The sequence below is a fragment of the Ictidomys tridecemlineatus genome, chromosome 6 (assembly GCF_052094955.1).
Source record: "Ictidomys tridecemlineatus isolate mIctTri1 chromosome 6, mIctTri1.hap1, whole genome shotgun sequence".
NCBI lineage: Eukaryota > Metazoa > Chordata > Mammalia > Rodentia > Sciuridae > Ictidomys > Ictidomys tridecemlineatus.
In genome coordinates, this window is record NC_135482.1 from 689,381 (window position 1) to 717,095 (window position 27,715).

Below are 27,715 nucleotides of genomic sequence, written 5' to 3' on the forward strand. Positions count from 1 at the left end.
CCTGAGTACATGACTTGTAGGTCCCTGAAGTTGCGACCCGGTGACATATGACAGACCAGACTGCTCCGAGTGCGCTGACATGCTGAGTGACGTCCCCAAGACCACAGGGGCACTTCCAAGTCGGGGCGAAGCCAAAATCAGCCCCAGCCCCACGCTGGGCTGCGGGGCTCACCTGGCACGAGCGGAGGGGACAGAGACCCTCGTTTTTCAGAGCTCCAGTGGCAGGAATGGCTGCACATTGAGGCCGCATCTGGAAGTGTTCCGTGGGCCCCAGGTGGGAACAGGCCACCTGTACCTTCGCACGGGAACAATTCTGGGCCAGCGAGAGCAAGGCCAAAGTGAAGCGTCAAAGGCCAGGGCCAGGGGCCAGGCCGGTACTGGGCCCACTGGGAGCCTGGGTCCGCATACGTACATGTGTGCTGGCCCCTCTTCCCTGCAGTGCTTCCTCATAAGCACCTTGCCTCACCCTTTCTCTCCCTGTCTGTATGTGTGTCTCAGTCCCATGCCCTCTGAGAGGGAAGGCATCCTGATGATGGGGTGCCAGGTCCCCCAGAATGCGGCTGGGGCCCCAGAGGAGCCACCTGTGACACCCACAGGTCCAGATCCTCCTGTCAGGCATAGCTCTCCAGGTGAGGAGTTTGAGCAGGTGCTAAAGGATGACAGAAGGCTCAGACAAGCTTGTGGTGTCCCCCTTTCTAAGCTCCTACCTGACCTGGTCCCAAAGAAAAATCTGAGACCTTGAGCAGGGTTCAGGGACACTAGACAAAGGTAGGTGGTCCCTCCTGGCTGCAACCAGTCTTTGTTCCATTTCTGTCCCCCACCCCATTCTACACTTCAAGGAACTGGAACTTTCTCTTGGAGCCACAGCATGGGCTTCTGAGACCCCATGTGACCCCAGCTTGCCCCTATGGGATTGGGTGACCATGAGTGACCCGCTTACTTTCTGCATGGGGTGGAGAGTTATGTGGATGAGGAGACAAAGTAGTTTGTGCTGAATGGGCATCCTCTCCAGCATTGGACAGTAGCCCTGATCTTTGAGTACCCCAGCTGCGCCTATCTGGGGTCTTCCCACCAGGCCTGCCATTGGAGCCACTGTCTCCAGTTTCCAGTAGCCTTTGTCACTGCCCTAGGAGACAGGGCCATAGCTTAGTGTCACCCCTTCCTCTTCCCAGGCCCTGGGTGCTACTGAACCATCCTGCCCTGGCTCCCTTTCTCAGCCACAATCGGCTGGGACTGGATTTGGGGAGTTCATGAATATTAGGCTGTGTGACCTGCTAGCCTGAGGGGACACCTGGTAGGTACTAAGGGTTTCAACAGGTCAGCACAGAAGAGCTGTGGCCCTTCTCAGCCTTGGTGGCTTTGCCTCTGGCTACACCGTTGAACTGCATGGCCTTCTTCAAGAAGCCCTCCTGAGTGTCTGCAAGCAGTCCAGGGTCCAAGGGGCTGGGCAGGATAGGAGCTGGCTGCCCCTCACCCCATACCAGCACAGAAGACACAGCAGAGAGGGGCTTGAACTTAATGCATGAGTCTCCACCTGCCTAGGCCCAGTGGGGCACTGATATCTCATAGGACTGTGCAAGCACACAACAGATTGGGGTGCAGGGCCCACCCCGTCTCTCCTACACCCCGCCACTGCCTGCTGTCCAGGACAGGCTGGAGGCAGCCTGGTGAGACCCTGGCCATGGCCTGTTGAGGCCTGCCTGGCCTCATTTGCTTTATTACCGGCCTGTGCCTAGTTAATCTTGGCGGTAGCTATAGCTAGCAAAGTCTCCAGTTTTGTTCTGGAAGGATCTTGATCTGGTATGCTGAAGGTGCTGCCCACCTGGCTGTCAGCCTCTCCTGAGCCCTGGAACCATATCCCCTGGATGGTATGGGCAATGGGCTCAGCAGCCCCTCCCTGTGTGTTTCCATGGTCTTCCCGTCCCAAGGTGCCCAGAGCTGCTTCCCTATATGGGACCCCCAGGGCAAAGTCCTCAGGGCAGAGGTACAGGGAAATCTGGGACCTCTGGGCTGGGGACCTCCCTCCCCCCAACCCTCATTCCTAACCTGTAGGAGCTTCTCAGCAAAGCAGGAGAGTCCTGGGAGCAGGGGAGGTGGACTGGAGAGCCCCCTGCTGTCCCAGGTGCTCAGCAATGTTCCTTGAGTGCTGGCCAAGGTTAGCTGGGGGAGCTGACCCTCCTTGCCAGCATGGAAGCTGTTATAGTAGGCTGGGCCCAGGTATGAGGTTGTCCATGTCCTGCAGGCCCACAGCCAACTAGGACTGCAGACCCAGCTGGAGGTCAGGGCTCAGACATGCTTCAGCCCCAGCTAGTGATGGTCTGAGGAGTGGGTGCCAAGGTTCAGGTCAGCAGCTCCCAGCCACATCTTGTTTCTGCTTGACCTAATCTAGAGGCCCCACTCCACTCTTCCCCTCCCCTGTCCCTTCCCTGTGTCCTGTGGAGATCCAAGTTGCAGTCCCTAGGAAAGACTCAGGCCCTTGCCCATGGCCAGTACCATCCTCCTACCCTCTGAAGCTCTGTTTGTACTCCTGCCAGGACCTCTCAGAGTCCAGGGATTCTTTCTGCCCCAGTCTCAACTCTGAATCGCCATCTAGACACCACCCTCGGGTGTTGCAGAGAAACTGGCAGGAGCCTTAGCAGCCCCATGCAGCCTACCCCTCTCTGACAGCCACATTCCCCTAAGTATTTATTTAGGTACTGGAGATTGAACCCAAGGGTACTTCATCAGTGAGCACATCCCCAATCCTTTTTGTGTTTTGAGATAGGATCTCACTAAGTTGTTCATGCTGGCCTGGAACTTTCAATCGTGCCTTGGCCCAAGTCACTAGGATTCACAGGTATTTATCTGAAAAACATATACCCCGTTGTTTTTGCACTTATCAATGTAGTATAAACCCATATTGTAATAGAAATCTGGATTTTCAAAAATAGGATGAAGAGAGCTGCAGTTGTGGCTCAGTGGTGGAGCGCTTGCTTGCCTAGCATGTGTGAGGCCCTGGGTTCCATTCTCAGCACCACATAAAATTAATAAAAGTATTGTGTCTATCTATAACTAAAATAATAACAATTTTAAAAATTAGGGTGAAGATCCACAGTCTGTCAGATGCAGCTGCTACCCAGTGTACTGACGGCGCTCTGAGGTGGCACCCGAGTCTCTACCACCCAGGGACTCAGAAGCCAAGCCTACCTTCTGCCCAGCACCTATGGAGTGAACAGCACTCAGTGAACACCTCTGTGCCTTCAGCATCCTGCAGGCCCAGGCTGGAGCCCCACTGGTGAAGCACAGCCCACCTTCCCTGCCTCTTTCCACCCATGTGTATTGGCATCTCACCCTTGGGCTCAGAGCACTGGTGGGTCCCTACCCCAGGCTGCAGTACAGTGTGTGGGTGGCTGCTCACCTGGAAGGGGCACTGGTCCCCTTGGGCTGGATGGTGTACCTGCCACAGCAGGCCCTGAGTTATCCACCCAGACTGAGGGAAGTTCCTCCCAGGATGGGGCTGAGCTGGCTCAGCAGAAACTTCCTCACCCTTGTCCCAGCAACCAGTCAGCCACCATTCCCATTGGAGGCCACAGCTGCCTCCTCTATCTGAAGCAGCTGGCCAAGGCTTCAGTCCTGTAATCCTCCCACTGTGCATTGACACCTGTCTCTGACACCCAACATGAGCCCTACTGGCTGCCTGTGGGGGTTTACCTTGCCCTGGCCTGGCAGTGGTCCAGGAGTACCCTGGCACACCAGACCCTCCTGCATGAGCCTAAAGCAGCCTGTTGTGTGGATGTCCTGACCTGTCCCCAGTATTCTTGGGCAGAAACCAGGCAGGTCCTGGAAGCAGGAAGCAGTCTCGACACTGAGTGTGGGTGATGGGTCAGAAGCCACCTGGTTGAGTGGGTGCATGCAGGCTAGAAAGACCTGTAGCGGGGCCCAGCTGGTGCCTGACCTCTCATCCCTCATGCCCCACCCAGCCAGACCTTGGGGTTTCAGCAGCACCACCTGGGGCCTGTGGAGAGAAGACCTGGTCAGGCATAGGTGTGGCATCCCTAAAGCCCCTGCCCACCTCTGGGCTAGTGAGGCCCACCTGCTGGTACCATGGAACTCATGCAGGCCAGAGAGGACAGTAAGACCCAGCATGGGGCAGCCAGTCAAGCTTCCTAGGGAACAGACGTGGGGAAGAGGCCACCCAGCACCCACCGCCAAGCCCTCTGCATTCCAGCCTCCTCTGTCCCCATTCACTGTGGGTCTCTTTTTGAGTAGGTTCATGCTATTGGTCCCCACTGGGCCTCCTTCCCTCATGTGTGCAAGTCTGTACTGGGAGGTATGCAGGGACCCTGAGCAGGCTGTCTTGGCTGGGCCCAGTCTACCTTTCTGGGTGGAGGCCTTTGCTAAATATACGTAGGTGCCAGAACGGTGTCCTCCGTTAAGGTGGATGGCACACTCCCCAGGTCTCAGGCTGTGCCCTCAGCATCCTGCAGGCCCAGGGGGGTGGGCATGGGAGGCCAGGACCTCCCTGTGCCTTCACCTGAGCCCCACTTCCACACACTTCACAAAGCAGGAGCTTCCAAAATTAGAATTTATTTCAATTTCTAAGGGAACAAATCCACAAACATGAGACAGGAAGACACAGCCCAGCCAGCTTGGCAGTCCCTGTCCAGCTCAAAATGGGTGGGTTTTACCTGGTTCAGCTGACAGTCAACACAGGACAAATGACCCTGGGCCCTGATTGGGGAGTTGTACAGATGCTGGCCACAGCTGACCAGGAGTGCTGCGTGGCACAGGCTGACACACAGACTGTCTGGTTGTGCACCAAGAGTCAAGGTGGCCCAGGTACCCCCCCTGGATGCACAGACAGCAGGTTCAAGGCCCTCCTGACCTCAAGGAGGGTGGACCTAGACAGCAGCCTCACACCTGGCCTGTGCCAGCCTTCAGGTTCAGCCCCCAGAGGGCTGGGTTGGACCCCAAGCTGACCCAACGTGCACACGCCCACTCAGATCAGAGACACAAAGGAAGCCTTGCTCTTTGTCCCAGCTGGATTTAAGGCTTGTATTTCCTGACATTTGCTCCAGTTTTTGTTTTTCTTTGAAGCTAAAATTACCTGAGTGAAAAATTTTTAGACATTAAAAAAAAAAACCCAAACACAGAAGCTCTGTAGGCAGAGACTGCAGCCAGGGCACATCCAGGTCAGCAAATCTCCCTCGGAGCTGCCAGTACACAGCGGTGTGGGGCGTCTGGCCCTCGCCAAACGGGCGGGCCCTAAACCCACTGGGAGATGCACTTGGGACCAGACGCTCCTGCCAGCTGCAGCACAAGGCACAGTGAGGTAGGTACAGTCAGCAGCTCACCGGGCCTAGCCCAGGGGGTCGGATCTTGTGCACCTGGCACCTCCCATCCCGCCCCTGGAGCTGGCCTGAGTGCTGAAGCCCATGGACAGCCCCTGTGGTGTGGAGGGGGCTGCTGGGAGGCCCGAGCTCGGATGATTCAATAATCTTTTATTTGGTGGGCAGGGACTGGGAAGGGCAGCGAGGCTTGGCCTGGACCCCCATGGGGGGTGGCTTTAATGCACCTGCACCCAAGACGACTCCAGGGCGGTGCCAGCTTCTCCCCCGCGGGCTGCCTACTGGCGTGGCCGGGCCTCAGACGCCCTCTGGAGGCAGTACTGCGTAGCGGGCAGCGACAGGACCAGGCTCACGGTGCGGCGGCCCATCCAGTACAGGCCGTAGCCCAGCAGGCCGAAGAAGGCGGCCTTCAAGGCCAGCCTGGACACTCTGCCCGAGATGGACGGCGGGGGGATGCTGGGGGAGGAAGGGGGGGGCTGGGCCTGGCTGGGGCACACGCCCCCCAGCCCCAGCTCCCCACATGTGGGCACCACCGTGCATTGGGGGACCCGGCGTGGCCTCCGCCGGGGGCTGCAGGGATGGGCCTGGTCACTCACGTCATGATCTCCTGGATGTTGAGGTCGGTGCTCCAGTTCTTCTCGATGCCTGGCACATGACCCATGCCCACGACGCCCACGACGACGGAAGGGACACACTTCCTAGGCTCGGCTGTGGGGGAGGGCGGAGGTCAGCGGCGGCGCGGGAACACTGCATCCCAGGGAGCCCCCGCCCGGCCCTCCCGCCACCTTCAGAGGCGCGTGGCAGCTCAAGGCGCCGGGCGGCCTGCCGCAGCGCGTGGGTCAGGTAGACGTCGCGCTCCGCGACGATGGTGCGGTGCAGGTCAGGGAACTCCCCGATCATCTCGGCCATCATCTGCTCCAGCAGGTCCTTCTGCTTGCAGCGCTCCACATCGTCCTTGCTGGGGGCAGAGGGCACGCTGCCAGCCCCGCAGAGATGGGCCAGCAAAGGCTGGTCCTGCTGGCCCAGGGCAGGGACCACCACATTGTTTATTTGGGGTTTATGGTGGGAGGAGGTTGGGGGTCCTTGTGGGAGGAGGCTCAGCTGGAAGAGGAGGCAGGGACAGCTGCTGGACATGTACATGGAGGGCCAGGTGGGCTACCCTACCTGATTGGGTCTGACAGGAAGCACAGGCCCCAGGCCAGCTTGACCTTCTGCCAGAAGGAGAGTGCAGCGATGGCTCTCTTGAAGGTGACTGGGATGGGTCGGTCACCCAGGTGGAACTTGCAGAAAGGCACCTTACTCGCCTGGAGCAGAGGCTGAGTGTCAGGACTCATGGGTGCAGCAGCTCCCCGATCCCTTGCAGGCCAAGCCTGGTACCCACCTCCTTGAAGGCCTCCCTGAACTCTCCGCCAGGGGCCATGCCCAGCTGCTCTGTGATGTGGGCAGACACCTTCAGCAGCAGCATTTGCATGAGTCCAGACATGAGTCCATTCTGCAGGGACAGGCCTTATGTTAGGAGGTGGCGCCCAGAGGGAGGGGGGTAGGGCAGTGCCCAACACCCTTGGGCTCCTTCCACACTCAAGGGGAGGCTGCCCTGGCATGTAAGGAGGGCCCAGGTGGGTTCCAGAGCAGAGGCATCCTGGCCTCAACAGCCATCTTTCAAACACATTTTCTTTCTTCATAGGACAGTCAAGGGCTGGAAAGGGGCCAGCTCACAGTCAGATGGCCTGACCATGTGTGAGAGACACAGGCTGATCCTGGGCAAACAGCGATGTTCAGGGTCTCCAAGAGGCTGCCTCACTGCTCGCCACACCTGCCTGCCAAGGCCAATATGGATGGCACTATGGTCACCTGGTAGGCCATGTTCACACAGATCACAGCCCAGGCTGCCTCTGGGTCTGGCCAGACCAGGCACGTTGGGTACACTTAGGAGATCCCCCACCACCCTGAAAATGGCAGGACCATGAGGCTCTGGTCCAAGCTTACTGCCCTGGGTGGATTCTACCCATGAGCTGCTGGTAGACTGTCCACATCCCAGCAAGGTTGGCCTTTGACCCCTGGAAGGTGCCTGGAGCCCTGGGGATGTTCTGCTGACAGGAGTGTCCTTGCTTACCTGGGGCTCAGGCCACACCAGGCGGTCCAGGCTAACCACGAGACTCACAGGAACTAGACCACATGGTACCAATCTGACCTCCAGAGAGGTTGGAGGCTGAGCCCGCCAAATGCTCTGGACATCAGGGCACAGGAGGCCCTCCATCCCGTCAGCAACATGTTTGTGTTGTCACATTGTAGCTGGGGAGAGGGAGTACTCAGACTCCCTACAGGATTGAGGTGTGGCTGGTGCTGGCGTCTCCCAGACCCTGACTCATGCCTCTTTCCTCTGTGCCCCTTTACCTGTGCCCAGCTGCAGCTGTGTGCTTCCTAGCAGATTACTGACCCTCTCTCTGGGGGTGGGATGGGTGCTAATGATCCCTGGCTGGAGAGGGAACCACCTCTCTTGAGATGGCCTGTGAAGGTCCGCTGTGACTTCCCTCACTTGGGGGGCACCAGGTGAACAGCAGGCCAAGCTGTCTGGGATACCCCTGGAGTGCAAGCTGGCTGCAGCTGGGTGTATGGTGCTGGGCTGCCCCCAAGACACACACACGAATGAGAAGCAGTGCCGGATGAGGGCCATGTAGCCACAAGGTGGGGCACAGGCAGGCCAGATGCTGCTGAGATCCTGACATCAGGAATCTTTGCCTTAGGGTCAGATCATCATCTACCTTGTCCTTCCTCATCTGAAACTTGACAGAAATGCCCCCTCCTCTCCACAGCCAAGGTGGAGGGTCAGAGTAGACTGGGTGCTGATCAGAAGCCAGGATGCAATACACTTGGGACCTGGCCCTGAGCCCAACACCTTCTCTGCAGGGAACAGGGCAGCCCCACATCCCCACGAAAACCTGGGAGGCCTCACCCACCACCTGCCTGCGCACCTGCCTCACAGCCTGCTGCAGCTTCTCTAGGCTGACCTCCCGGGCCTCACGCAGCAGCGTCCTCTCGTCCATCTTCAGCATGGACACACGGTATTGGCAGAGCTCCACCACCACCACATCTGGCTGCACCTCCCGGATGGTCTGCAAGGTGGGTCACCTCTCTCCTAGATACATGCTGGCCACCACAGGGCAGGGCCCACACCCAGACCAAGCGCCCTCCCTCCCAGAGGTGGCCAGGAAGGCACTAGCCTGGTGCCAACAACTGTGCTGCGGGGGACAGTTTACTTCTTTAAGCAACAAATAAAGTCATGGGGCTGTAGCTCAGTGGCAGAGTGCTTCTCAAGCATGCGTGAAGCACTGGGTTAGATCCTCAGCACCACATAAAAATAAACAAGTAAAATAAAGGCATTCTGCCTATTTACAACCAAAAAAAATTTAAAAAAAACAAAAATAAAGTCATGAAGCAGGTGGGCTTCTAAGGGAAGAAAGCACAGGGCCACAGTGAGAGTCCACCTTCTAGTGACTGACCACGTTGAAGAAGAAACTTCCACTGCAGTCCTGGGGCTCAGCCCACCCAGACCTGCATCCAGGCCTGTGGGGGTGGCCCTGGAGAACAGGCCAGGGCAAATGGCCAACAGAGGTGGTACTGACCTTCACAACATCCCGCTTGCTGTCATCACTGAAGTGGGCAGTGCCCACCACATACACCCGGCTCCCGTCCTCAGCCACCAGCTGGGTCACAGTGCGAGGCAGGTTGGGCTGCTCTCGCCGCCGTTTCAGCTTCATCTCCAGGAGCAGGTTGAAGGCATCCACGTCAGCTGCACCAACAGCAAAGGCCACAGTGGGATGAAGCCAGCACTGCAGGCAAGTGTGTGTGGGTGGGGGGCGAGCCTCCTGGGCACATCTACCCATGGCTGCTCCTGTGACTGTATGGGCATCTAGGCTACATCTGTCCCTCATCCCACCCAGGCTGCTGCAAGGGATCACCCAGGGCAGGTGACAGCAAGGGGACTAAGTGTCCCAGCCACTGCTCAACTCCAACTAGGGCTGGATTGGGTAAAGGACAGGGGCTCCGAGCAGGCAGAACTGGGGCACAGCAAGAAGGGGCTCCTGATGCACTCAAGAGCTCCTTCCACTCCCTGGTGGGCCAGAGATGTCTGCAGCTCTGCCAGGCTCTCAGCAGTAGCCAGGCCAGCTGCCTCCCCCAGCCTACGGGCCCACCCCAGGAAATGCGCCAGGATGCAAGGGAAGACATACACAGGTTCTGGGGTTCTCCGGAAAGCACCCTGGGCACTGACCCCGAGGCCCCTGATGTCAGGACGGGCTCCCCATCAGCCTGTGGGTGGAGGGAGAGTTCCAAGCTGGGTGATCATGTTCCCTGAGCTCTGGCCTCCCAGATCAGGCTGACTTCTGTCACTGAAGGCCACCCCCAGGCCAGCGGTTACAGGGACCTTCCCCTTGGGGGGTTTTCCTGCTGGACTCTAGAAAACCCAGTGGCTGTGCCAAGTTCTTTGCAGAGAAACAGCTGGAGTGACAGAGGCCACACTGGGGTGGGCAGTGTGCCTGGGATCTCCCACCGAGCTGAGCAGCAGCAGCACAAATGCTGCAGACCCCAGGGTTGTTCAAGAAGCGCCCAGCAACCCCCCTCACCTCCTGAGGTGGCTGCTCCTCCACCTCCATGGCTGGGACTTGGCTTCCTGACCGATGGACGCCTGAGGAGATAGGACATGGTCCTCACAGAGGACCCAGGACAGGGCTCAGGGCTCTTGGCACAATGGCGCTGGAGTAGGACCTGAGGCTTCCCACCTCGACACTGGCTACTGAAATCTAGGGTCTTTTCGGGTGGGGCCTGGCTGGGGAGAGGCCGCCAGCCTTGATGAACAAAACGAAAATAGCAAGTAGGGCAGGCACACAGGAGACCCCGCCACCCCCAGCACTGAGAGCAAGCAGGAGTGGATCAGGTCAAACTCCTGAAGTCCATTTCAGGACACAGCAATGTGGTAATCACTGCAAAGAAACCCTCAATCTCTTTTAGTAATGGCAGGCGGGTGGTGACAACAGTATGGCTGTCCGTCAGACAGTTATCATCCTTAGATTACCATTTCCTCAGTTTAAGACAAACACAAGGCAGAAGAACCTGCCTTAGAAATGCTGACAAGGGACCTCATGTGGTGGCACACACCTGTAATACCAGCAACTTGGGAGGCTGAGGTATGAGGACTGCAATGGGCAACTTAGGGAAGCCCTGTCTCAAAAAAAAAAAAAAAAAAAAAGACTGAGGAGGCAGAGCCCCCATGAGTTCAATCCCAAGTACCCTGCCGCTCCCACAAAAAAAGAATGCTGACAAGGCCTAGATTGTGCCACATCATGGTTTCACACTGTGTCCCTCAGAAAGGTATCCGGGACTCTAGGAATGAGGGGCTGGAATGTCAGACAGCACAGAGGGACAAGGAACACACTGACCAAAGGGGGACAAGCAGAACACCAGTCAGACCCATGCCTGAGGTGACTGAGGCCATGGTGGAGACCAGTGTCATGCTGAGTGCTGGCCACATGCCCTGTCCCTTCGTGTGCCTCTTCCTGGACCTGCTTAGTGGACTTCATGCACTTGCTGGTGGAAGGAAGCTCCACCACCTGGCAGAGCTATTAAAATATCCAAGTGTCTTCCGCCCATAGTGCTGCAGGAGCTGAGAACTGACGTGACAGGGACACCTGGCACACAGTCACAGGCAGAGGCCGCAAGACTCACACCACGGCACACTGCCAGGGAAAAGACTCAGGCAAGTTGGCTGAGGGCAGTGCACAGCCGAGTTTGGGCCCCAGCTTGCGAAAACTGTTTAAATAAGCTCTTTCCACTGGAGAAATCTGGCCAATAGGTGTTGTAATGCTGAGGAACCAGAACATTCTACCGTGCTGTCAGCTGCGGGCAGGAAGCATGGTTTCACGGTTCTGTCTCCAGACCCTGTGTATGTGTCAGAAGTGTGTGCTGAGGTCAGGTGCTGGTGGACAAGGCTCCAGCCCGCAGATGCTGGGATCCTCTGTGCTTACACCTGCCTCTGCATTGTCACATGCTTCTCAAAGCTTTCATGATAAAGAAGAAATGAGCAGTGAATGGACAGTGCTCTCTCAAGCTCTTCCCCTTGGCACACTAGGGCTACCCCACTATGGTATGCACAGGCAGAGAGCCTCCGTGGCACCTGGCTGAACTGCTGAGCCAGCACAGCACCTCTGAGCTCACTTCCTCATCTGCAACAGGCAGGAACTCGGTGAAGTACCTGGGTGGACAGGGTTCTCTCTAGATGTAACCGAATACCTGATGTGGTGTCCAGGGACGCAGACATGCCCTGGAGCTGAACAAGAGGAAGAAGGCCATTCTAAGCATGGCTGGGCCTCCTGGAAGAGGAACTGCCATGGAGAAAGGGGCAGCAGAGGGCAGGGCAGGAAGCTACCAGGGCCAGGGTGGAGGAAGTTCAGTTGAGACTAAGGGAGACAGACCCCAGGCTGGCCTCTGAAACCTAGTCCTCGGGTCCCTTGAAACCACTAGTCACTGTATGAGAGAGGGGAGTCCACACCAGTGCAGGGCTGTGTGCCACTCCCCTGCACCTGGGCTTTCAAGCCTGGAAACTGCCTTACCCCGTGGGTGTTATAAGGGTCAGCAGGTCTGGGAAGGACCATTGTTGGCACTGGCTCTGTGTACAACTAAGGTTTCTGCCAAACTGTACAGGCCTTGGCTCATCTGAGCCTCACCCCTAGGGACCTCCTCCTTCCCTTCTTTAAAGTGCTCCATCTATTCAAAGCACTGACCAAAACGCAAAAGGGAGAAGTGCCAGGAGGATTGGGGGAGCCTGCCTTCCAGGGCAGTGTGGCTAGCTGGAAAAAAGAAAGCAGAGGGTGGAGAGCAGTTAGAGCTGGGGGGAGAAGACCCCTCAGCTCCAGAGGGGAAATGGGAGATGACCATCCTTAATCCATCTTAATATGCGGAAGTAAACAGTTCTTATTTATCAGCAGAACAAGGTTGCCAAAGCATGAAGGAAAAAAATTTCTTAAAAAAACAACAACAACAAACACCCTCTGCAGCTGGGCAGGAGGACGTGGCACCACCAGCGAATGGGAGGGGACCACGTTGCCTCAGCCTGCTCTGCCCTCCCACGGGTGTGGCAGACAAGTCTGTGGTCAGCCTACCCAGGGCACGCCTGAGCCTGAGGAGGACAGTTCGGCCTCTAGGGTTGGAGGAATGACTCCAAGGCTTCTCTGGAGAGGCCCAGGACTACAGCAGGAATGGGTCTTGCCTTATTCTCATGGGGGCTGTGGGTCAGAGGAGTCTGTCTGGCCAGGAGCCAAGCCTTAAGCCCCATGATGACCAAGCTACAGAAATGCAGCACCAGGACCACTGAGGCTCCCAGCCCTAGCCCCTGCAGCCACCCACCAAGGGCAGTACTGCCCAGCGAGGGACAGTTAAGCAGGAAGGCTACAGGCGCAAGGTCTGTGAGTCTGAGCATCTCTCTCTGATGTGAACACACACACACACTTCCCCAAACTCTGGTTTCCATACTCTCAGGTGTGATTTCAGCAGGTTGCTGTGCTCCCCTATCAGCCACCATCTCTCTAATTGGGAGTAGAGCCTGGCTTCCACTTTCCTGTGCTTTCTGTCCTTTTGAGACAGGTTCCAGTCCTCCCTGGAGCCCAGCAGACCACTTGCTGCTACCCTCAGGGGAGATAAATGCCTCCTCTTCTCCCCAATTCCCCAGCAGCTTGCAGGCAGTTTCCGGCCCTGTTCCTGGCCACACCACCAGGCTAGTGTGCTGGTGGGACTTCGGTCGGATGTCCCCAGCCAGCTCTCCCTACAGAGCAGGACTGGGGTGGGAGATGGACACGGGGTGGGAGAAGCCTCCTGCAGAAGCTGGAACTTCCGCCCAGCGAGGCTCCCAGAAAAGCAGCCTCTGATCAGCCTGTGTCGCCCAGAGAGGGCCATTGGCTTCAAGGGCAGGTAAGGCGGCTTTCGTCTGGGCTCCTGGCGCTGCAACCCTGTGCCCCAGGTCGGAGTAACAGGATCCAGGGTGGACGCAACTGCCCACGCGGCTGCCGGCTGCAGTGCGTGGCCACACCTACCGCACTGCCCACCGCACGGCCTGGCAGCTGTCCCTCCCGGTCCCATTACTAGGAACGGAACCGCGTCCTCCCGAAACCCACACGCTGAAGTCCTACCGCGGAGATGGACGCCTGTGAGGGGCAGGGCCTTCGGGGAGCCCCGGAGGGCGGGACCCCACGTGGGGCAGGAGCCCCGGCGCCGTCAGACCCGAGCCCCGGCGCCGGGCCGCCCAGCGCCGGGGCTCGGGCTCCAGCCTCCAGCCTCCAGCCTCGGACGGCAACAAACGCCGCCGGCTGAGGTCCCGCCCCGCCGTCCTGCCGCGGCCCCGCGCCCTCGGACACCCAGGCCCGCCGGGCTCCCCGCGCGGGCGGCCCGGGAGGCGCCTCCGGCCCGCGGCCGCCCGGCCCCTCGGCGGCCCCTCGCAGGCAGGCCCGGGAGCCGGGCTCGGCCGGGGCAGCCCGCGCCCGCGAGGCGCCGCACTCCGCCCGGGGGCCCGACGCGCGCGGGGGCCGCGGACTGCGCCCGCCTCCCCGCCCGCCCGCCGCGTACCAAGCAGTCGGCGGCGCTCCGCAGCCGCCTCATGCGCGCCGCCGGACGGGCCCGGGCGCGCGGCACGCCGGGAAGCCTCCCAGGGGCCCGCGCGCCGCCCGCCCGCGCTCCCGCCTCCCGAGCGCACGCCGCGTCCCCGGGTCCTAGCGCGCCCGTCTCCCGAGCGCACGCCGCGCTCCTCCCCGCGCGCCCGGGTCCTAGCGCGCCCGGGTCCAGCGCGCCCGGGTCCTAGCGCTCCCGGGTCCCGAGCGCATGCCCCGGTCCTCCCCGCGACCCCGCGTCCTAGTGCGCCCTGCCGCCTGGCATTTCGCCCTCTAGCGCACGCCACAACCTCTCGTCCCACGTCCCCGGGGCCTAGCGCGCACCGCTGGGTGTCCCCGTTCTGTTATCGCGCGGCCTCGCCAGGCTCCGAAGAGCCGGCGCCTTTGCCAGGTCTGTGCAATGGGGCAGGGTCCACTGGGCGTCCACATGACGGCTTGGGCTCACTGACTTTGGAACCGAGGCGTTCTGTGAGCCGTTAATGGGACAGGAAAGAGACTTGATCGCGGGAGTGAGGTCTCGCGCCCACGAGGCCTCCACCCGGCCTCCTGGGGGCCTCCTGGGACCCAGCGCGCAGGCAGGGATGGGCCGGCAGGACAGCTGATGCAGGGGCCCCGACCAAGCCAACCACCCCGCATCAGGACCGTGGGGGGTCAGGTCCCAGACTCTGGCTGCTGGTCTGGTGGGTGCCTGTCTTCCCGCCCAGGCGCTGGTGAGTGGGTGGAAGAGGCCAGGGGGTCCGGGAGAAGGCGTCCATCTCTCCACTTGAGTGCCCCAGGGCAGGCTTGTCATTGACTGCCCAGAGCAGGTCCTGGTTTGATGACCCACCAGGCCCCAGGTGGGAGTGTTGCCCTGTCCAGTTCCCAGGCCCCAGCCCAAAGCTTCTAAAGAGCTGACCTTGGTGATGTGTAGATGTCACAGGTTCCCATGTCTTGAGAATGGGGGTGGCCACAGCGCTATATCACTGTGGGAGATAATGCTGTCCATGCTGCACTAGGCAGGTCCCCTGCAGCAGACTGCCCATACAGGAGGCCACCTTCCTCCCTCATACAGCTTTCTGGGTCCCAGAGGGCCTGACCTGGCCCCCCTTGGTGGAAGGACACCAGCCCAGCCATGGCGTTGGTGCTCTCCTCTCCACCCATTTTGCGTTCTTGCATCTGGACTTTATCCTCATTTCTGCCTCTCTGCCCACCAAGGCCAAGTTCAGAAGAGAGCCGCAGGTACCAAGGGGTGGGTTTGGAGCACCAGCAGAGGCCACCAGCTGCACCCCACTCATTTGGCAGGCCCACCGAGTTCACCCTGAGGCACCAGGGTCTGGAGTGTTGAAATTCCCAGCTCTAGGCGTGCTTGGTGGGAAGAGGCTTGGGACTCAGGCCTGGCTATCTGGATGGGTTTGGGGTTCTCCCAGAACACGTCCTCTTCAGTAGGAGGAAATGTGCACCCTCTGCCCTGCTGTCTCTGCTCAGGACTGGAGGGAAGGGGACCAAAGAGGGGAAGGCAGTGCTGACCCCTTGGCAGCCACAGGGTGGCCTGTGGGGAGAGGAAGGTGCCTGAAACCCTAGCCCCTGGTGGGTGGTGGGAATTAGCACTGCCCTCTGATGACCCGCAGAGGCCTGTGCTCAGTCCATACTGTGCATGGCTGAGAGGCCAGAAGCAGGAGAGCAGAGCGGGAGTCCATGCTGGCAGGGCCTGGGCCTCTCTGCGTCTCCGGCTGTGCTTGGAGAACAGCCAGCTTTGGTGTTGTCACAGCCTTTCTGAGCATGCTGCTGGGGGTGGGTCTGTCCTGACACTGTGGGCCCTCAGCCTGGGTGGCTGTCCGCGGAAGCTCCCTCTGTTCATCCAAGCATCCAGAGGGGGGCTTCTTGAGGTGAGCTGTGGAGGGTCTTCGGAGGAGACTGAGGAAGAGGGGTCCACATGGCCCTAGGAGCAGTGACCAGGGCTTGTACCAAACCAGAGGGGCCCTTGGGCCCTTAAGAAGAGAAATGAGCTTGGCTTGAATCTATTTGCTAGTCTGGGGGAGGGAAGGCCCTCCTGGGTCCCCAACCAGCGGCACATGCAGAGGAGTTTGGTCTGAAGTGGAGCAGGATCAATCATCCCAACCAGATGGAAGTAGGAACCTGGTCACAGGCAAGAGGAGGAAGTGCTGGAGGAAAGGCTGGACTCAGTCTTTCCTGACCCCAAGGGGCCAACAGGACCCTTTCCTTCAGGACTCTGGCCATCTGATTTTGGGAAGATGGGGTGGCCCACTGGGACACAGCCAGAGGACAGGTCTGGGGGGCAGGCAGCAGCATCCCCAGCACTCACAGTACCGTGGCTACTTCTACAGGATGCCGACCGGGGCCACCTCCCCTTGCAGAAGGTCAGCCTCGCACAAAGGGCCATGGGTTTACAACACAGAACTCTTCCCAGACAGGACTGGCTCTGAAATGCCCTGCAAGGCTGTGGCCCAGAGCACCGGTGGGCAAAACAGCTGCCCTTGCCCTGGTCCCATTAGACTCCAAGGAGCTCCTGTGTCCACCTCTGTTCTGCTTGAGCTCAGGGGCTGGTATGCACAGCCCCTGCCTGGACACTCTGTGGCCAGTGACATTTCCCTTCACAAGCCAGGAAGCAAGGCAAGTGCAGGAGCTGGACTCATGTGCATTGCCCAAATCAGTGGGCTCCCAGGTAACTCGGGGACATCTCTGCATGCAAGGGTGAGGGGACAGGAATGAGGCCAGCATCAGGTGAGCTTTCTGGGGTCACCTGGCTGCCAGATGCGGCTTGCCATTGTGCAGAAGTGCTGGGAAGTGAGGGCCTGAGCCGAGGGGCCTGGAACTGGTATCCAGGAGCAGCAGCCTGGAGGCAGCTGTCCAGGCCACAGGGTGACTTCCCTGAACTGTGAGACGCTGAGTGCCACCTGGAGACAGGCCAAGAGAGGTGTCCGGGTCGGGGGACAGGGTGCATAAGCCACACCTTTTGTTTTCTGCACACCTGGGCTGAGCTGCCCTGGACAGGCTGCCCCTCCTAGGGCTGGCTAATTCTGGGACTGACCAATGACATCATGTCCAAATCACCCAACCTGTGCCCCTCTATCTGCTTGCCCATGTGGGGCCACCACCCACCTGCCCAGTCACTCCAGGGCAGCCAGGGACAGCTCTGTGTCCAGCACCTGCTGAAGGTATTCAAACTGGCTGATCCTAAGCCCGCTACGTGCCCTGCCTGCTCCTTCCTGTGGAGGCCACAGTGGGGGTGCTGCCCGTTGCTCACTCTGCCTGTACTGACCCGGGTGCTGCCCTGAGTGGCCCTGCATGGAATGGGGAGCCCCCTCCTCTGGGGTCTGTTAACAAGAGACTGTCTTTCAATGGCCGGTGTTTCCTGTTCTGCTGACCTCGCCACACCTGAACAGTAATAAAAATTTTAAGCATTCTGAGAATAAAACCTGTGTTTTAAATGAATGTGGACTCTAGCTTGGTCCTCATGCCCCTCATGCCTGGGCTTGGGATGTGGTGGCTGCATACTTGGCCACTGAAGTTGGAGGGTGGACTATCCTGACTCATGGGGACACTGGTGTCCAGGACTATTCAGAGAGGTACCCGTTGGAGAGCCTCCGGAAGGCCTTGGCCAGGGAGCAGGTGGGTGCCCTCTGACCTCAGCAATCTGGGGCCGATACCTCCCACTGCCCATGGATTCTGGCCCCATCTGCCCCAGCCACCTGCCTCCAAGGAGCCCACAGGTCCAACCTGCAGGGAATGTGGCTCCATGGGGCCAGCCTTGTTCCACGGAACCCTGCAGGGGACCCCTGACATGAGCGCCCCTCCTCCTGGAAGCTGTTCTGGGTTCTGCAGCTCCGTTCCTCTGGCAGTCCGCCTGGCCCCCTGCTTCCAGGCATCTGACCTAGGGACGTCTTCCCTGGGGTTCCCTCAGTGTGGGAGCCCCGATTTGTGCCTGTGCCCAGGGGCCGAGTCCAGTGGCGACCCTCCAGGAGTGCCCTCCACATGCTCCCCCTCCTCACACTCTGGGCCCTTCAGGTGCCCCCATGATGATGCTGACAGGCTGTGCTGGGGGGTGGGCAGATGGCGCCAGAGGCAGGGAGGCGGACTCGGCAGCAGCACAGGCGGTTATCAGAATAATATTTATTGATATGCTCAGTGCTACCTTGTTGATACTGTCACCGGCCATGGTGGCTGAGGTAATAGGGACGGGGCCAGCCGCGGCCTGGGCTCCCCTGGAAAGCCGCATGGGCCTCACTGGCAGCTGGGGCCCAGGAGGGGCGTGGTTATTGCGTAGGAGTCCCTCCCTGGACGCCTGCCCTGCCCTCCTGCTCACAGGCACCAGGCACTCCTGCAGACACACCTGTTCAGCCTCGCCCACACACTCACTCGGTTCACTCACCCGCACCTGCACCCACGCTCACACCATCTCTGCTCACACTGTCACACACACACACCCTCTGCTTTCAACTCACCCTAAGTCTCCTGATGACAACAGGCTCGTCAGTTACAGTAGCCATAGTAAAATAAACTGTAAGTCAGGCTTTGAGGAAAGTGCATGTTGATCAGACCCAGGGCGGCCCGGGCCCCCACCTGAGGGCATCAGGTCCCTGCAGGGGCCAGCCCTGGGCTGGTGATGCCTGGGCAGTGGCTCTGCAGCTGGCACCTCCTTCCCCTGTGTCCTCCTGGCTGGCTCTGGGTTGGATCTGGGCTGGGGGCACCGAGTCGTGCCACAGCCTTGGTCCACAGCAAAACTGACTAAAAAAATAAACTCTTCATCTGGCAGCCCGGCACCCCACCTTCTGCCCAATCCGCCCACGCACCTGTGCCAGCTCGGGCCCACTGGGAGGGTGCTGAGCCCCGCAGCATGCGATGGGAGACTGGGGATGTGGGCGGCACTGGGTGAGCGAGGCCATGTCCACTCGGGGCTGGACATCCCTTGCTCATGCAGAGGGCTCTCACTGGCTTGGGTGTCCGGTGCCCTCAGAACTCCACAGTACTCACAACTGTTCTTGGTTCGTCGAAGGTGGCGATGAGGATCTGCTGGGGTGGGGGGATGGTGATGAGGTCGCCCATGTCTGGGGGCACATGGGGGCCCCCTTCCTCCTCCTCCCGAGTCTCGTACAGGGTGTTGATGTGGAGCAGGGGGTGAGTGGCGTTTCGGCTCAGGATGGCAAGGGGGTCAGCCTTGCCCAGGCTGGCTGGTGACAGAGGGCCCGTGGCAGGGGCTGCTGGGGATGAGCAGACATGAAACGGGCCACCAGAGGGAAGCCCTGCGAGAGCTGGCTCCGTGGGGTAGGGAGCCTCCTTCTCCGGGAGTGGAGCATCTGCAAACAGCCAGGTGTACAGGCACCTCACTCTCTAGTCCCACCAGCTGCGGTGCCCCTCCCCATGCCCTCCAGGGCCTGCGGAGAGGCTCCCGGCTCCAAAGCATCCCAGAGGGGCTGGCCCTCCCCTCCCTGAGCTTCCTCCCCAGGCCTGCAGAGGCAGCCTGCCCCAGGAACATGGTGCCTTCGTCTGCCCGAAGCACCTTTCTGGCCAGGGGAGCTGAAGTCCACTGGGGAAGAGCAGCCTTCAGTCCTGAGCCCAGCCTGCCTTCTCGGGGCTCGGGAGGTCCTCCGAGCTGCGGAGAGGCCTGTGCCTTGCCCTTGCAGCTAACACAACTGTGCCCTCCTTAGACCCAGCCTATGCAACCTCGCCTTGTTCGCCCGGCTCCCAGCACCTGCTTCCCTCCTAGGCTTCCTGTCCGGGGCTCTGTGGGGGTCCACCCTCCTTCTCCCACCCAAGACCACTCTGTACTCTGTACCCTACCTTTGGTGGGTGCCTCTGCCAGGCCCAGCCCGCACTCCTCTGCCTGGGACAGAAAGCCGCCTTCCTGGCTCCGGGAAGCGGGCAGGGCAGCGGGCACGGCCTCAGCCTTGGCCTTCTTGGTGCCCAGGATGTAGGGGTGAACATCCAGGGAGAAGTGGCGGGCGTGCTTCTTGTCGGGGGCAGGGGGCGGGGCCGGGCCTGCGTCACCCCCGCCCCCCTTGTAGTGGTGGGCAGCTCGAGCTCCGGCGTCCAGCAGCGGGGCGATGAGCGTGTCGGTGGCCGTCTTCCTGCGTACCGGCTTGGGCTTGTCGGCTTTGCTGTTCTCCACACGCATGATGGCCAGCTGCTCCTTGAAGGGCTGTGGCAGCGGGTTGCTGGTGGGGATCCACTTCATCTTCTTTCGAGGCCGCTTGACCACTGGAGGCTCGGCAGAGCCGTCGGGCTCGGCGGGGTTGGCGCTGGGGTCCACCGTCTGGATGCCGGAGTCGCGCACTGTGGGCGTGGCGTCGTGGTTGGACTGGGCCAGGGCGGCCAGCAGCTGCCGCACCACGTTGTCATACATGAGGTCGCTCTCGTTGGTGATGAAGTCCAGCCGGTTCAGCGACTTGATGTGGTCGCGGTTCTCGTTGCAGAACATGGCCAGGATGTTGATGTCGCAGAACTGGGAGCGGCGCCACTGGCGGCGAGTCTTGATGCCCACCTTGTGCAGCTTGTCGAAGATGAAGTTGCTCTTGCGGAAGATGAAGAGGTGGATGAGGTTGACGAGGATGATGAGGTTCATGAAGCAGAGCAGCACGATGTCCACGCCCGCGATGATCCGCTGCAGCTGCACCGAGGGCAGCTTGCAGCTGACGCGCACCGCCGGGCCCCCGGCCCCCGCCGGCCCATCGGGGGAGGCGCCCAGCGCGCAGGTGAACTCGTTCTGCTTCTGGGTGGCGTAGTAGGTGCACAGGTAGGAGATGGGCACCACGCTGAGCAGCAGGATGAGCACGTGCCGCGCTAGGTACAGCTTGGCCAGGAAGTTGCTGCGGCCCCTGCGCTCCAGGTACTTCTCGAACAGGTTCTGCTCGGGGCTCTTCTCCTTCTCGGCGTTCTCGATGATCTCGCGCTTCTCGCGCTCCGTGATGCCGGGCCCCTTGGACTGGATCTGCTTCTCGATCTTGGGCGCGCGGCCCTCCGCCGCCCGGTGGTAGCAGTTGTCAATCTCCTGCAGCAGGAAGTTGAGCTCCGAGGTGAGGCGAGTGGAGGCGAGGAACTCCCAGCCCAGCGCGGGCACGTACATGATGGCGGCGAAGGCCAGCAGGGCGTAGGGCAGGAACTTGTGCTCAAACAGGGAAGGCCACAGGCTGGCGTCCACACCGGGCAGCGCGTCCCGCAGCTCCGTCCAGCAGTAGCCGCGGGCGTACAGCGCCTGGTCACGAGTGAAGTTGTGCGGGGTGTAACAGTAAATGGGTTCCTCTGGGGGCAGAGAGGAGACAGAGGTGGGACTGGCCTGGTGGAGACAAGGGCTTGGGGCAAAGGGCAGCGGGGGCCCACTCCTGCACCAGCTGCTGGCCTCAGTACTAGGCTCCTTCCCACATAGCTACTTGCTTTGTGCAGGGATGCTGTGCCCCAATGGACCCGCCCCCACTAGCTTCTCCCCATCTTCTGATCACTATCTGATCCTGAATACCCCCACAAGGTGGTCAGCCAGGGGTTAAGCCCTGCCCATGCCAGCCCCAGGAACTGGCCTATACATGTATGTTGGTCTCTAAATGCCACAGAGACTGGGCACAAGGGGAAACAGTCCCAAAGAGAACAAGACAGGCCACACCACTTGGCCATCTTCCAACACCAGCTCAGCTGAAACCCAGGTCCTGGCTGCTGGCCTGAGCATCCAGGGAGGGACTCATCCCCTTTTTGTTTTGTACTAGGTATGTTCTGAACCCAGGGGCACTCGACCCCTGAGAGACACCCTCAGCTCTTTAATTTTGATGCAAGGTCTCACTGAGTTGCTGAGGCTGGCCTTGAATTTGGGATGGATTCTCTTGCCTCAGTCTCCTGAGTGGCGGAGATTATAGGTAGGTAGGCGCCACCAAACCCGGCCAGGGACCTGACTTCACACCTGCCACTGTAACTGCAGTCCCATGGTGATTGCTGCAGGGCACCTTCCCCCCAGGAGCCTGTCTGCCTGATGTCAGTACAGCCTACAGCACGGGTCTGCCCATGCAGGGATTCTGGATTTTGAGGCTTCTTGGGAGTGGAGCCTTGAGGCTCAGAGCCTGAGGGCCCCTAGCCAATGTGCGTTCAGGTGGGGCTCCAGCCTCCTCCCACCCCCTTCTGCACAATGGCAGGTGAGCTCAGAACCACCATGTTATAAGGCTTGCACGCACAGCAGCCTGTGCGTGCCCTGCCTTTGAGTTGCACCCAGAGGGAGACTCAGAGACCCCAGCTCTCTCTAGGAAGACCACCATCCACTGTTGCAGCTGTTCAGGGACCCCGGGGGCTGGGAGCAGTGGCTGGCTACACATCTGGGCACAGAGACCCCACGTCTTGCAGGTACCTCCAGCCCTGGCCTCCACTCAGCAGCAGGCCCCCCTTCCAGCCCTCCAGAACCCAGTGCAGATCCCGTGGTTGCCACCATTCTCACCAGGGGTGTGTCTTCCAGTCCACACAGTAAGGACCCAGGTGGGTCCACCAAGGGTGGTTTCAAAGACAGGGCCCACAGACTCTATGGGACAGTCCTGGGGAGCTGTGGGGGGCTCTAGGGAGGTGTGGGTTGGGCAGAGGGAGCCCTGCTGAGATGGGGTGGGGGTCAGGGTTCTTTGAAGAAGCTGGCACCGCATCCTCATGAGATGGGAGCCTGGACTGTCCCCACAGCCTGAGTTCCCTGAGGACAGGTGTCCAGACCAAGAGCCGAGCTGAGTTCAGAGAAAAGCAAACAGGGAAAGGCAGAGGGATCAGTTCTTTTGGTTGAAAAAATATCATTTTATTCCCTTTTGGTCCCTATCACCAATCCCAGGAGCTGTAGAGGGGTGGATATTCTTCTCCCTGGGGCATGCACCCACCCTGTGATGACACCCTGTGGGGAGGCCACAGGGAAACAGGCTCTGGGATGGGGGTGGCCCCCAACCCCTGAGTGGCTGGTGCAGTGCCTCTGGGGCACAGTGTGGAGAGCCTGCCACCCTGTCTGCTGGGCGGTGGCAGTAAGGGAGACAAGCCCCACTTGCCACTCTGCCCATTTCCTAATCTGCTCCCTAGGACCATGCAGGTGAGAGGCCTGCCCCAAGGTTCACAAGGCACAGGAAGGGGCCTGCACCTGCAGAGGTACCCTGTGCTCCCTGCAGTGCAGCAGTTCACCGAGGTGTGCAGAGCAGGGTGAGGTGGTCCTGCAGAGCAGGGGCTACCACGGACCTGACACTGAGTGGGGCAGCGGGACTGAGGCGCAGATGCCAGACCCTCGAGGGGACTCCCCTGGGATTTCTCAGGGGCCCTGTGGCCCCCACTGGGCCAGGGAGATGTCTGGGGGAGACACAGGCCTGCCCAGCCCATAGACAGAGGCAGTTCTGGGCAGCCCTTTCCCTACAGGATAGCCTTCTATGGGCCCTGGCCACGGGCATCATTGTCCCTGATGAGGGGACACTGGGATTCCCACCCAAGAAGCTTGCTTGGTAACCAGGCACCTGCCCAGCCTGTCCAACTCACCTGGGGACATGGGGCCCAGCGCAGTGCCCGGGAGCCTAGTGCCTGACATAGCCCCAGGGAAGTCAGCACACACCCAGGTGGCCACTGCTTGGAAGCTGTCCCCGGGCTCACGCTTGACAGTGTCCTTCCCAGACCTCCACCACCCAGGCCGAGTGACAGGGATCTGGGTGGGATGTGTGATCCTAAGGTCCCCGGGGGAGGGTGCTGGGGAGGGCTAGAGGAGCGGCAAGGGTGCCAGAGAGGGAGGTGTTGCTGGCTGGACAGAGGGGGACACAGTGCATCTAGCAGCTGGAAGCGGAGGAGCAGACCTGCTCTGGAAGGACCGTGCCCACGGGCGTAGCCGCAGCCCCTGCGCCTCACTCAGATTCCCGACTGCAGAACTCTGAGGCGGCAGTTGTGGTTTTTTTAAGTCCTGGTGGTTGGACCCAGGGCCTGTACATCCAGCAGGTGCCCCCCGCCGGGCGACGTCCCAGCCAGTCTCGGCCCACCCAGCACCTTCTTGCCACAGCTGAGTGAATGCCCAGAACTGATCCCCACAAAAACAAGGCTCCGGATGCTGGGCCTGTCAGGGGGGTCCCGCTGGGGAGGAGAGGGCTCACCCTCAGAGGTGGCGGAAAAGAGTGGGTAAGTGGGTGCTTACCCTGGAGACCCAGCCCTCCTGGGACCCTGAGGCAGAGAGGCCCCAGCTGCCCGGTGCAGGCCCTGGGCAGCCTACACCTAGATCCAGGCAGATCCCTGGTGCCTTGGGCTGAGAAGAAACACCGCTGGGGTGGGCTGGACGGCTCACCCAGGACACACTGAGGACACTGCACACTTGGGAAAGCAGGTGGCCCCCCTCAGGGTCTCAGCAGCATCTGAGGAATCTGGTGACTCTTGGCCTCTCCCCTTTCAGTGTGTCTGGGCTCTGCCCACCTGATCCCCCACTCTATACCATCCCCAGCAGAGAGTCCAGGGGAGGGGACGGAGCGAGGAGAGTGGAATTTCATGGCAGCCCTGGCCCACCACCAGCTGGTCTTCAGGCAGGGGCGTGGGGTCTTCCAAACTCCACCTCTACCTTGAGCTCTGCCCAGTGGTAAGCAGCTGTGTTGCAAGGGAGGGCTTGTCCTAACACAGCAGAGCGGGTTGCACCGAGGGCCAGGACCCCCCAGGAGGGCATGCCAGGCCCTGGCACTGGGATGGGGCCAGGCTGATGAGCACTGGCCATGTGCTGCCACACTAGGCCCTGTCTCCACGGCACCTCTACAGGTCATGGCACAGGCCTACTCTGTGTCCCTGGTGCACAAACCAGGGACACAGGACATGGGTCTCAGCATCTTGCCTCAGCCAGAAGGGTTGATGCCCACCCACTGAAACGCCCAGCCAGTAGGGCTGAGGGAGCCTCAGGTGCTCACCCTGGTGGCCCTGTGCCTGCCTCCTCAGGCTCAGGTCCTGGCAGACAGGCAGACACACAGCCTCTCAGGGCAGTCACATCTCAGAACCCTGGCACAGGTTCCTGGTGCTCTTGTCCAGAGCAGAAAGTGGGGGGTCTCTAGAGAGGCCAGAGCTTCTGACCATACCCTCCACCCCACCTAGCCCAGGAGTTCCCATGAGTGGGCAGGGGCCCCCCAAGTCCACCCAGGTCGTATGTGGTTCCCACCTGGGTGGTACCACAATTTCCCTTTTGTCCGGGGTCACCTCACCCCAGGAGTTAGCATGTATCTGGGGACCCTGGATGGTTTCAGGTTCAGTGAGACCCTGATCAAAGCCAGCAGGAGAAGCAGCCAGTGCTTTGTGGTTGAAGACATGGGTTCACGGGCCTCCTTCACTAGCAGTTCAGAGAGCCCTCCCAGGCCCATCCCCTGGAGTGACCTCGCAGGCCGGGCACATTCTGCTGCTCAGAACCCTACCTGTCTGTGCTGGAGAGGCACTGGGACCCCTCCTGACACTGCAGTGGGCCCCGAATGGCAGTGGGGAGAGGGCCAGGGCATGTGGTCCCCAGGTGTGTCTGTGTGCAAATGCAGAGGGTCTGAAGGGGCAGGCCCTGGGGTCAGGGATGCACTTGGAGCCTGTCAGCCTCAGGCCCAGCTGGATATAGGGGTGTGCTGATGCCCCCAGAGATGGGGACCTGGGCTTAGCAGTGTCAGAACATGGAGCCCCATGCAGAGGGCACCAGAGAGGCCAAGTCCACGTGTGCACCTGAATCTGCGTCTGTCCTAGGAGGCTTGTCCGTCATGGAGCTGACCCCCTAGCCACATGTCTGCACACTATTCGTAAACAGCTTTTGCAGGTGCCACCGAAGTGGACCATCACTTGGACCAGCCTGATGTTGCCTCCGTGGTGCACCTTGCCTGGCCTCCTCTGCTGCAGACCTACAGAGGCTCTCTGGGCCTGTCCTGAGAGACCCGGGTTCCTCTACCCTCCTGGCCAGGAACAGGGCTCCACAGACCCCCCCCCCCCCAGCAGTTGGGGTCTCCACCATCCCTTCCCAGGGCTGTCTGCCCTCAACACCTATAAGATCCTTTTCTGGTGTTCACATGGACACTTCAACATCTCAGACCCGCTGTGACGTTTTACAGCCCAGACCCCACGTCCCTTTTACATCCGAGCCCAGCAAGTGAAGGGCAGGCCTAGTCCTCCGGGGGCTTTAAGCTGAAGAAATGCAAGGTAAAGCAGCAATAAAACAGAGAGGGTCTCAGGACAGCCCTGGACAGTGCCGGGCAAGGTGGGTGCGGCCTGGCTGGAGTGAGCGCCGGGGCGTGCGGGGGCGCTGGGAGCACCCAGCGCCGGACACTTGCCGACGCGCCGCCTCCCGCGCTGCCTCACCTGCGAAGTTCTTGGTGAAGACCAGGGTGACCAGCAGGATGGGCACGAGCACGGTGCCGATGGTGACCACGCGGTCGAACGGTAGTTCCAGCTTGAGCTGCAGCAGCAGCGCGGCCAGCGCGCCCGCCTTGTCGTCCTGCGCGCCCGGCAGGATCAGCTCCCGCAGCTTCTCGCCAGCCAGGAGCGCGGTCGCCATGTCCGCCGACTGCTCCAGGAGGTGGTGCATGGGGGGCGGGGGCGCGGCCCTGCGGGGCGCGGGCGGGGGGCGCGGGCGGGGCCGCGGCGGGAGGGGGCGCGGGGCGTCGGGATGCTGCTGGCGCGTGAGCGGGTGGGCGCGGGAAGGGGCGGCAGCTGGCGCCGGGGGAAGGGGCAGCGGGGGCGCGGGGCTCCGGGACCGGGAGGTCAGTGGGGACGCGGCACCTCGCGGGGCTCGGGGGTCCGCCGCCCCGCGGGAGGGGTCGGGCCGCCGGGGCGCAGGGCCGCCGCCGCCCCCGCCGCCGCGCTGCAGCCGGCCCGCGCCCTGCGTCCCTCCCGGGGGCGGCGGCGGCTCTCCAGCCCGGGCCGCGCGGCCCGCTCCCGCCGGGGAGGGGGCTGTTTACCTGCGGCAACTCCGCGGCGTGGCTCCGCCCCCACCCCCCGCCACGTAGATGCGGCGCCGGCGATGACTTGGCAAAAAATATTTAAATTAAAAGAGCGGAGTTGAGGTGCCCGGCCCCTGCGCCTCGGGATGGGCCGAGCCGGGCTACCCTGCCCTGGGCGCGGGCGGGGGCGCGCGGGCGCGGGCGGGGGGCGCGCGCTGGGCTGCACCGTTGCGCCGCAGGCCCCCGGGGTCGGGTCGCGCCCGGCTCCGCGTCCTGCCACCTCGGCTCTCCAGCCTCCAGCCCGGAGCGGGTCCGGCCTGGTTTGCGGGCACCGGCGGGGAGGCCGGGCCTCCGCTTCGCCTGCTGGCGCCGGCACGCGGACACTATGGGGCGCCCTCCCCAGCGTCTTCCCTCTCGCATGACCCTCCACTGCAGCAGCCATCGCCCCCAACTCCAGGCCTCCGGGTCCACGGCGGTGGTCCGACGTCACCCGGTGCGGGTCCCCTTGCTCCTCAGCCCCGCACCTCCGCCCCACCGCGCCATCGGCTGTCGCCACTACTCTGGGGCTTCCTTGCCACCTCTCTGACCCTCATCCGACATCTGGAGCCATCTAGGCCCGCTGCTCCCTGGGAGCGACTGACTGCAGGCCCATTTGTGGGTTTAGTTTCGGGCCCGAGGCCGCCCCTCTGCCCTGGCCGCCTGCAGGACTCTCTGGCTCAGGTCTTCCGCTGCTGCCCCCTCCCTCAGTATTTGTAGTGTGCCTGGGGCTTCCACGTCCTGCAGAAATCCATCCAGCAGGTGCCTCCCGAGCCCCAGCATTCGTGAGCACACCGGCAGCCGGCCCACCCCCGGGGATGTTCTGGAGGGGATGTGCGGTGCCAGCCTGCTCCCA

At 61.1% G+C, this 27,715-nt stretch overlaps 2 protein-coding genes and 1 long non-coding RNA gene across 12 annotated transcripts; 1 reads left to right on the forward strand and 2 right to left on the reverse strand.

Moving 5' to 3' along the window:
* Positions 1 to 4,550: 4,550 nt before the first annotated feature.
* Trabd (TraB domain containing) lies at positions 4,551 to 14,044 on the reverse strand. Of its 6 annotated transcripts, none has more exons than XM_078052332.1 (10): positions 13,938 to 14,044; positions 9,950 to 10,011; positions 9,557 to 9,635; positions 8,951 to 9,117; positions 8,300 to 8,440; positions 6,709 to 6,819; positions 6,492 to 6,631; positions 6,113 to 6,285; positions 5,924 to 6,035; positions 4,551 to 5,783 (listed from the first exon to the last, which is right to left on the reverse strand). In XM_078052332.1, the coding sequence occupies exons 2-10, from the start codon at positions 9,977 to 9,979 to the stop codon at positions 5,606 to 5,608; spliced, it is 1,131 nt and encodes a 376-aa protein (XP_077908458.1). In that variant the 5' UTR covers positions 9,980 to 10,011; positions 13,938 to 14,044; the 3' UTR covers positions 4,551 to 5,605. The 6 variants fall into 6 exon arrangements, with proteins under 6 accessions (XP_077908458.1, XP_077908455.1, XP_040132362.1 ...); XM_078052329.1 differs by lacking the exon at positions 13,938 to 14,044 and adding an exon at positions 13,505 to 13,663; XM_040276428.2 differs by lacking the exon at positions 13,938 to 14,044 and adding an exon at positions 10,482 to 10,502.
* On the forward strand, positions 6,817 to 10,775 carry LOC144378298 (uncharacterized). The gene is made up of 2 exons (XR_013439998.1): positions 6,817 to 7,181; positions 8,235 to 10,775. It is a non-coding gene; the product is annotated as an uncharacterized LOC144378298 (long non-coding RNA).
* Positions 14,045 to 18,068: 4,024 nt separating the features above from the next.
* Positions 18,069 to 26,725, reverse strand: Panx2 (pannexin 2). 5 transcript variants are annotated; one of them, XM_078052324.1, is made up of 4 exons: positions 26,243 to 26,725; positions 19,757 to 21,214; positions 19,071 to 19,272; positions 18,802 to 18,985 (listed from the first exon to the last, which is right to left on the reverse strand). In XM_078052324.1, the coding sequence occupies exons 1-4, from the start codon at positions 26,466 to 26,468 to the stop codon at positions 18,946 to 18,948; spliced, it is 1,926 nt and encodes a 641-aa protein (XP_077908450.1). In that variant the 5' UTR covers positions 26,469 to 26,725; the 3' UTR covers positions 18,802 to 18,945. The 5 variants fall into 5 exon arrangements, with proteins under 5 accessions (XP_077908447.1, XP_077908448.1, XP_005335062.2 ...); XM_078052323.1 differs by having other exon boundaries at positions 18,802 to 18,988; XM_078052321.1 differs by lacking the exon at positions 19,071 to 19,272 and having other exon boundaries at positions 18,069 to 18,985.
* Positions 26,726 to 27,715: the final 990 nt, after the last annotated feature.

What these genes read in the sequence shown, in the direction of transcription:
- Trabd (XM_078052332.1), bottom strand. Translation starts at nt 9,979, where the DNA reads ATGGAGGTGGAGGAGCAGCCACCTCAGGAG. An exon ending in AGGAGCAGCCACCTCAGGAG is followed by an intron (nt 9,636 to 9,949) that starts GTGAGGGGGGTT and finishes CTCCACCCACAG; the next exon opens with GCTGATGGGGAGCCCGTCCT. An exon ending in CGGAGAACCCCAGAACCTGT is followed by an intron (nt 9,118 to 9,556) that starts GTATGTCTTCCC and finishes CTGTTGGTGCAG; the next exon opens with CTGACGTGGATGCCTTCAAC.
- Panx2 (XM_078052322.1), bottom strand. Translation starts at nt 26,468, where the DNA reads ATGCACCACCTCCTGGAGCAGTCGGCGGACATGGCGACCGCGCTCCTG. An exon ending in CTTCACCAAGAACTTCGCAG is followed by an intron (nt 21,215 to 26,242) that starts GTGAGGCAGCGC and finishes CTCTGCCCCCAG; the next exon opens with AGGAACCCATTTACTGTTAC. An exon ending in GGCAGAGGCACCCACCAAAG is followed by an intron (nt 18,989 to 19,756) that starts GTAGGGTACAGA and finishes CCCCCACCCCAG; the next exon opens with CAGATCCTCATCGCCACCTT.